Source organism: Prunus avium, chromosome 1, assembly GCF_965620075.1.
Source record: "Prunus avium chromosome 1, drPruAviu1.hap1.1, whole genome shotgun sequence".
In the NCBI taxonomy this organism is placed as follows: domain Eukaryota; kingdom Viridiplantae; phylum Streptophyta; class Magnoliopsida; order Rosales; family Rosaceae; genus Prunus; species Prunus avium.
This window is the reverse complement of record NC_142284.1, coordinates 59710354-59718850: the sequence shown is the minus strand read 5'-3', so window position 1 is coordinate 59718850 and position 8497 is coordinate 59710354. Positions and strand designations below refer to the sequence as shown.

General features: G+C 36.0%; 1 protein-coding gene across 1 annotated transcript; it reads left to right on the top strand.

The window, feature by feature from the left end:
• The first annotated feature begins 4097 nt into the window (after positions 1–4097).
• Positions 4098–8458, top strand: LOC110767057 (ATP-dependent protease La (LON) domain protein). Its single transcript, XM_021970485.2, has 7 exons — positions 4098–4466; positions 4897–4965; positions 5116–5235; positions 5313–5387; positions 6090–6224; positions 6497–6638; positions 7929–8458. The coding sequence occupies exons 1-7, from the start codon at positions 4278–4280 to the stop codon at positions 8087–8089; spliced, it is 891 nt and encodes a 296-aa protein (XP_021826177.2). The 5' UTR covers positions 4098–4277; the 3' UTR covers positions 8090–8458.
• Positions 8459–8497: the final 39 nt, after the last annotated feature.

Genomic DNA, 8497 nt, shown 5'->3' with positions numbered 1-8497 from the left:
GTCTTCAGATGTTGATCCTGAATAGAAGATAAGCGAAGTTCGTGAGGTCTGTGGAACCGGTGTGGAACCAGGCTAAGACCCTCCGATGCTCAAGTAAGATTGTTTTCAAGAGCTCTTGTTGCTGACCATATAAAAGTATAGAAGTCAAGCTTAAAAGTCTTACCCCTGTATTGTAGTGGAGGGGCCTATTTATAGAGGGCATTTTGCATGCTCTTAGTACTCATTTTCGATGTGGGACTCGTGGGAGGGCCTTTTGAGGTCGACACGAGTCTTTAGATATTTTGGGCGGATACTTCGAGGTTGATTCTCTACAATCGGTAAGGGATGCCGATTGTGGACGAGTGTTGCATTGTTAAAAGGACACAAATTAATGTGCAAACAACCAATTAAAAATACCCGCAAATGCACGAATCTAATGAAGTATAGATTATGTAAGTACGGGGTCGATCCCACGAAGAACTTGTCGGCTTCCTATAAGTTCTAATTTGAGTACGTAAAGAACACTTATTTAACACACCACAAAGCACAAATGCAAATTTGAAACTAAAAAGAAAGTAAGAAATGTAAAAGAAACAAACAAAACAAAAAGGAAATGTGCTGTGAACAGTAACCAGCAACCGGTCGTTTGGTAAGGGCGACCGGTCATTTTTGGGCAGAGTCGAAACTCAAACTTGACGTGACGAGCGACCAGTCGTTAGGTAAAAGCGACCGGTCGTTTCTTGACAGAATCGTTTTTCTTTTTTTTTCAGTTTCGACCTCTGTCCAGTGTTTTGCCTATAACTTTCCAACCGTACGTCCAAAATTCACGTTATTTATACGGTTGGATTCAGCACAGAAAATGGAAGAACACAACGCGGACCAAAAGTCCAAAACAATTACGGAAACAAATAGAATTCAGTAACAAAGACACATAACGTGTCAAACATGCAACTCACACACACATTGGGGGGGGGGGGTTTTGATTTGTTTGAAGTGACCTATTTCTATTGCATGAAAGGAAAATGGACTTTGAAATTGAATGAGAATGGCAGAGATGGAATATCAGAATGTAGAATTAGAATGTAACATACACTAGGGTTTCGGAATCCACCCTAAACAATTCTACCCAAGTTCATGAATACTCAAGTGATGAACTCTAAACGTGTTGTTGAAGATGTTCGCAATCAAGACCAGTACGAGTGGCTCAAGACGCATTGATTCTCTCTAATGTACGTAAAGTGCAGTACGAGTGCTACAATACTTGTGCCTTCCCTATAATCAAATCTAGGTGTGCTTAGTACTTTGATTCAATTACAAGAAAAACCCATTAAGTTCAAAGAGAATATGAACATCACAAGAATCCTAATAGCATGGTGTTTACATTAGGTATTCAAGAAACCAATTCACATGGATGATTCTTACTTCATCCATTTATTGCTTAGGAAAACATGAAGATACACATAATCCCAACAACCTCAAGAAGCATGCTTTCAAAGATGGCCAACCAAGGAAAAACACACATCAAAGATAGATTAATTTGGTGAATTGGAATTCATCAACAATATCTAGAAATTCATACACTCAAGTATCAAAACAATAAGGTAATCATGTTTAGGGCTTCAACCTAAGCCCTAGCTATGGAGTTTAGTTGCTCATACTTATTCCAAATACAAGCTCAAAATAAAATTAGAAAGAGTTTACAGATTTTTGAGAAAATGATGAAAGCTTCAAGGTCATCAATGGTGGAAGCTTTCTTCTCCACTTTGCTTGGCTGCACCTTGGCTTTCTCTTTTGCTCCTAGCTCTCCAAAATCTGCTCCCAATGTGTAGAAATCATGAATGAATTTAATCCCCCACGTTCTATATTGTTGAATGAAGGAATTGTCATCAGCCTTGCAGATTGCACATTCATCTTCCTTTAGCCCATGATTTCCAGCTCACTTTTAATATATAAAACTCCACCTTTTGTTAAAGCTTCAAACTTTGTCCCCTTGCCATGATGAAGCTTTGTCATTGAAAATATGCTCTTTGCCTCTGAAAATATCTCTTAACCAAGGTAATTTCTTGTTACCAAGTGTTATGGTAACAAGAAGAATCAAGATAACAATATGGAGGTAAAAGCTGGAGCACTTCGGATTTCCAGAGCTGTGGTAACATGCTGGATTGGTTGGATAGGCAATACTTGTCCAATGAAGCTCAAATTTGGATATGTTGTAGTTAACATCCATTGGAACAAGTTTCATGAAGATCTTCACCCCATCCGAGCACCAGAGCATGTTGATCCCAGGCCAAGAAGTTGACCTACGAAAATGAACAAAAACAGAATTTATAACCAATAATGCATTTTTAGCTCATTTTCATTCTAACCAAGGTAAAATCTAAGAAAACACAAAAAGGAAGTAAAAAGCTATAAAATGTCAAGAACTAACTCAAAATAATAGGTGAATAACATGAAAAATGATGTGTAAAAATGAACCGAACAACGAGTTGGACTCGTAATGGCTGTTCGCAGCTTTGAGACAATGCCATCGGTGGCCGATGCCGATTGTCCGAGGCCTTGGGTACTTGGGCGAGTTTATAAGATCCACGTGTCGTTGTACGAGTGGAGGGTCAGATATGGTACAAACAAGGACAAAAGCCCGGAGCCATGTCAAGCAAAGAAAAAGATAAGCAGAAAGACAAGCAAAAAATGCAATATGCCCAAACAAGCCAACCAAACCCAAGCCAAGCCAGAGTCCTTCCAGCTATGTACAATTAGGTTGTAAGGATAAATGTTGCAGAATTTTAAATAAATCAATTTGTGTTTTAACCAAGCAAGAGGAACAAGAAGAATTACTAATCGATTTAATTAGTAAAATTCAGGATCCTGAGTTAAAAGCCGAATACCTTAGAAAACTTAGGAAAGTCATAAGTCAGGAAGAAGCTAGTTCTCCTACGCCTCCTAAAATAAGTCTTAATGCCACTTTAGAAAGGTTTAATAAAAAGAAAGAGGTCACCCTTCAGGATCTCCAGTCAGAAGTTAAAACAGTTAAGAAAGATATCTTAGAATTAAAGCAAATAAGCCAAAAGTTGCAAACTGAGAATTATGCTATTAAACAGGATTTAATTGAACTATTAGAATCCAAAGCAGAGTCTAGCAATCCTTTTGGTAAGTCTAGTTCAGAGTCAGAACCTTAGTTGTCCGATAAGGAAGAAAAGGTCATTAATTTAATTAAGCAAATTAATTTTAGAAAATGGTATTCCCGAGTTAGTATCTTTATTAATGAATTCGAATTAAATACAATTGCCTTATTTGATTCAGGAGCCGATCTAAATTGCATTCAGGAAGGTCTAGTACCAACCTAGTATTACAAGAAGTCAAAAGAAGTTTTAGGAACAGCGTCCGGAAAAGCCTTAAAGTTAAAATATGAATTACCCAAAGCCCATGTATGCCAGAATAAGATATGCTTTAAAACATCTTTTGTATTAATTCAAAATATCACAGATGAAGTGATATATATATATAAAGCAAAAGGCAGAGAATGGTGAAACATTCAAAATACCAAAGAATGCCCTTGGTTAATCCAAACATTAAGAATTGAAATTATTAATTAAATGAGGATAATATGGTAAATTCACACATTTTCATATTAAAAAAATTTAAAATGTAAAGAAAAATCAGATAATGGATTCTTTTTTTATGGAACCCAACTACCCATTATCTTTTTTAATTCTAAAATAAATTTAATATTTTTTTAAAAAAAACCTCTCGCAAGCGCGAAAGCGCGTGCGGAGAGGCTAGTATATATAAAGCAAAAGGCAGAGAATAGTGAAACATTCAAAATACCAAAAAATGCTTTTGGTTAATGCAAACATTAAGAATTGAAATTATTAATTAAATAAGGATAATATGGTAAATTCACATTTTTTCATATTAAAAAAATTAAAATGAAAAGAAAAATAAGATAATGGATCCTATTTTTATGGAACACAACTACCCATTATCTTTTTTAATTCTAAAATAAATTAAATTTTTTTTTTTTTTTAACCATCAAGTCAATTAATTATTCTCCAACGCAGACTTCAGGGCGTCCGTTATCTCAAGTCAATTAGGCACGAGACGTTTGTTTCTTTGTCATTTTTTCGCGTACGCTGGCCCTTTAATCTTCCCACCTCGCAGTACTGATATCTTCATATATCGTCACACGGCATACCCGTTTAGTGGAGGTTTTCTGCTCCCCATCGTGCGGTCAGAATTAAGATAACCCGTCAGACCGTGGTTAGTTGGAAGTGGAACCGAAGAAGAAGAAGAAAACTTCCATGAATTGTACGGCCTTCAATCTCACGCCCAGTAGTCCCTTTTTCCCAGAAAAGAATTCCCGCCTTATAGCAAGGACCCGAACCCATGATTTCGGTTTTACCAGGAAAAGACTGAAACGATGCCGCATGGTTGCAATGGCCACCTCCTTGGAGTTGGAGCTCCCGCTCCTTCCCTTTAGCTTGAACGAGGTTGATTTTGCTTAATTATTTTTAACCTTAATTAATTAAGCTCGGTTTTGTCTCGAGCTCTCTGTAGTTTTCTAGCTCACTCACTCTCATTACGAAACCAGTTGTTTGTGTTTTTTGAGCTTAAAAAACCAGATTAATTTAATTGAAAAGGGTTCCAAGATTTTTATTTTTTGTTTTCAACATTGGATATTTTCATAGTAACAAACATATGTCAAGGATAGCAAAAAATTGATGCATTGGGACAATGTCTTTTGTTTTTGTTGTTTGTTCACAAATAAGATGATAATATTTGTATGGTGGGTTGGTTAAATGATCAATTTTATAACACAGGAAGAAACAGATGTTTTTGTTGTTTTTATTTTTCACACAATTTCTTCCAATTGAGGGTTTGTGTGTTTCAAGTTTCATCCTCTTTCTTTTGAAATTTCAGGTTCTTGTTCCCTCTGAGAGTAAAACGTTGCACTTATATGAAGCAAGGTATCTGGGTCTACTGGAGGAGGTACTGTATAGTTATATTAACCGCATTATCCTTACTCTTTTTTTATATAAAGATTTTTGACCATCATTGGTCTTGCACCATTTTCTCTGCTCAGATGATTGCATAAATCAGAGTGTTGAGTTTTTTTTTTTTTATCTCTATTCATTGCAGTCATTGACGAGGAAGAACAAGCTTTTTGTCCATTTTGTGTTGGATCCTATCATTATTGAAAATTCAACAGAAGAGGCATCCTTTGCAGCCAGAAATGGTTGTTTGGTTTTTATAGAAAACGTAAGCTTCCCAACTTTGACTGAATTTCCAAATATGTGAAGGACCTTATGTACTAAAATCATTCCAGTATTCTGCAGGTTGAGCGTTTAGAAGTTGGAGCATTAGTCTCTATTAGAGGAATTGGTCGTGTAAAGATTGTGAAATTTGTGCAGGTAACAAGAGATTTGGTCTTCAACATATCATATTCTGATAAAGATAGATATGTATAGTTATTTATTCTCTTAGAAGATCTCTAAATGAGGACCTGTTTCTCATTCGTTAGTGGACATAGGGACGGATAAGATGCATCTCAGAGATGCAATGCATGTCAACCATTCATATCTCATCTTACGGTTGAAAGTTCAACTCTTAGTTTAAGGACCTAATTAGAAGATAATTCTTCACATTCGCATAAATATAGGAATGCATACGCATTCGCACAAATAGGCTAAAAAGTTATTTTGGTTTGTATAAATAGACAGAATGCAGGCTTGATAAGTGATTCCCAGCTGCTGTCCAAGATAATTCAAACTTCTGCTGCCATTGCTTTTAAATTTCAACATATAGCAAGGGCTCCATGAGTCCATACTCTACAAAAACATGAGTTACTTCTGTGATCAATATATATATGTATATTAGGTTCTTCAACTTCACGTGCATTACACTTTTATGTGTGATCTTTAGTTTGCTTCCTGGAGGAGGATATTAGGAGCTTTTGATGTGACATTGAAACTGAACAAAGTTGCATATATGAAGTTAGTCCTTTGTCTTGGGAATGATAATTGAGTTTAAAGGACTACTTTTGGGCATGAACAAACTGTTTTTAGAAGTAGCTTTAACTCTTATGCCTCCTAAATGGTTGGTTTGACATGCAGGCTGATCCTTACTTGAAAGGTGTTGTCATACCTTTACAGGACAGGGTTCCTGACAGTGTCAGCAAATTACACCCAAAAGTTATGCAAGTAAAAGAGGCTCTTTATAGTTTAAATAGTTTGGAAATCAAACTCAAGGTGTGTTGCTGTCTCTCTCTCTCAGCAAACCCTGTTATTTATGATCAGGGCTTGTTGAATTGCTCTTTTTTCATCTTTTTTTAACTTTTATGTTCTCATATATTTAGCCTGTCTAATAAGGTTTCAACCTAAAAATACGTTTTACAGCCATTAGATTAGATATGGTCCATGGACGATTGAGATGTGTTTTCTCAACATAAGTGTTTATTGGATTGGGACTGTATACCCATGCAATTGTTGACTCTTTTCTGCTCGTTTATCTGTTCTACTAGGCCCCAAAGGAGGCACAGTTGCAAACTAGAATTGCCAATTCTCTAATGTGGACTGAAAAGGAACTACTCTTAGATTGTAATGAAGCTTTCTTTCCTTCATTGGCTGAGCGTGTATCCTTCGCAGCACTTCAACCGGTATCAGGTAAATGTCCCTTCTGCATCTCTATTTCTTGTTAGTTGTTACAGATTATGCAGTTTTAATTCCTCAATTGTACTGCCTGAGTTAATAACTCCAACCCATTTCAGGTTGATATGTTTCTTGACCTAAATTTCTCTTCTTTGACGCTGTAGTAAGCAAAATAGTTTTTCATTGTATATATTAATTGATAACACATGAAGTCTCAGTTAATTTTCCATGACTGATGTAGCTGTAAGTTTTCTTTCTGTATATTTGCGAGAACTAGGACTGCATGTTTTTGTGCAATTTAGGCCCTAATGGAAAAATTACGTGCTTAAATATCTGGATGTTTATTAATTATTATGACCTTGTCATAAAATTTGAGAATAGAATTTGTCAAGGTTTCGATTTTATGTGCGAGTGCCAAACTATGTTATTGTCAAGGACATAGTATTGTGTTTATGACCCGACGAACAAGTTCCTCTCTTAAACCTGTGACGAGGCCTTGAAGATCTCCCTCATGCACATTAGGCCAAAGTTCTTACAAGGGATGTCCTTATTACATCTAATTTGCCAATACTCTGTCTAATCTTCTCGCTTTTTCTTGGAAGATAAACCTTTTAGGAATGCACTTCACTATTTTCTGGCTTGTCTGGGCAGAAAACTATTTGCAATTCTTCAACTACGATTGCAGTGGTTCCTGTTTCAATGACTTGCACAGTCCACCAGAAAACCTGTTGGAGAAGGCACCAAAGTACATAGAACTATGTGATAAATGTTCTCTTTTGACACTACAGAAGGTCCAGAGGGGCTCCCATGGCTTTTACCATTCCTAGCATTTCATTTGCAATTTGAGCCCCCTTTGCTCCCCCTTATCTTTTCACATATGTTTTACCCATAATAGCTAAGATAAAAAGTTTAACTTTAAGCATTACTTTAAAAATAAAAATAAACACCTTTAATTGCAAAGCATCATAAGTTTAAATGGCCAACGCCTATTTGTTTGTTTTTCAGACTGATCATTAACACCATTATAAATTTATAACTGTAGAATTTTCCTTGTACTGTATGTCGAAAATTCATTCTACGCCTTGCTAGTCCTCTTTGACGACTTTTATATCCTCATCCTGATGACTAGTTGAGTACGCTACCACTTTAACAACTATTTCATGTACAATGAAAAGTCGGAAGGCTTTTAGTAGGTTACCACTCATGACTATTTGATATAGAAGCTGAACCTATGAAGCATCATACCTGATATACATTTCCTTCGCAACTATTCATATGAATTTTTCTTTTTTTATTATCTATCAGGATCAACCGAATCGGAACTTTTGAAGCTGCAGCAAGAGAAGTTAAGGGCAATGGATCTCAGAGACTCCTTCCAGAGGCTAGACAATTCCCTAGAATTTGTTAAAGATAATATCTCCAGGGTTGCAGCCAAGCTGGCTATACAATCAGTAGAGATGCAGTAAGTTGTGGGATTTTGTATTCGGCCTTCCGGCATCTCACAAGAGAGGCCCGAAATCACGAAGCTCCATTGGTTTGGGCAGCCAACTTACTTGGCTGAGATTATGCTGTATCATTTGATTAGGAGGATAGCTGAATAAATCGGAGCTGAGGGGGTTGAGGGGTTATATATCCATCAAGGCTAACATCCTTGGACATAATTATGCAAGGCAAACAGGACATTTGGATATTTCTTGGGCCAATTGGTTTTCTTTTTTCTATTTTGTTTTATTTTTAAAATTAAGAAAAGATAGCATGGTAGTTATGTTCCATAAAAGTATGACCTATTATCTGATTTTTTATTTTTTTTCAATATGAAAAAAGTGAATTTACCATATTACCCTTATTTAATTAATAATTTCAATTCTTAATGT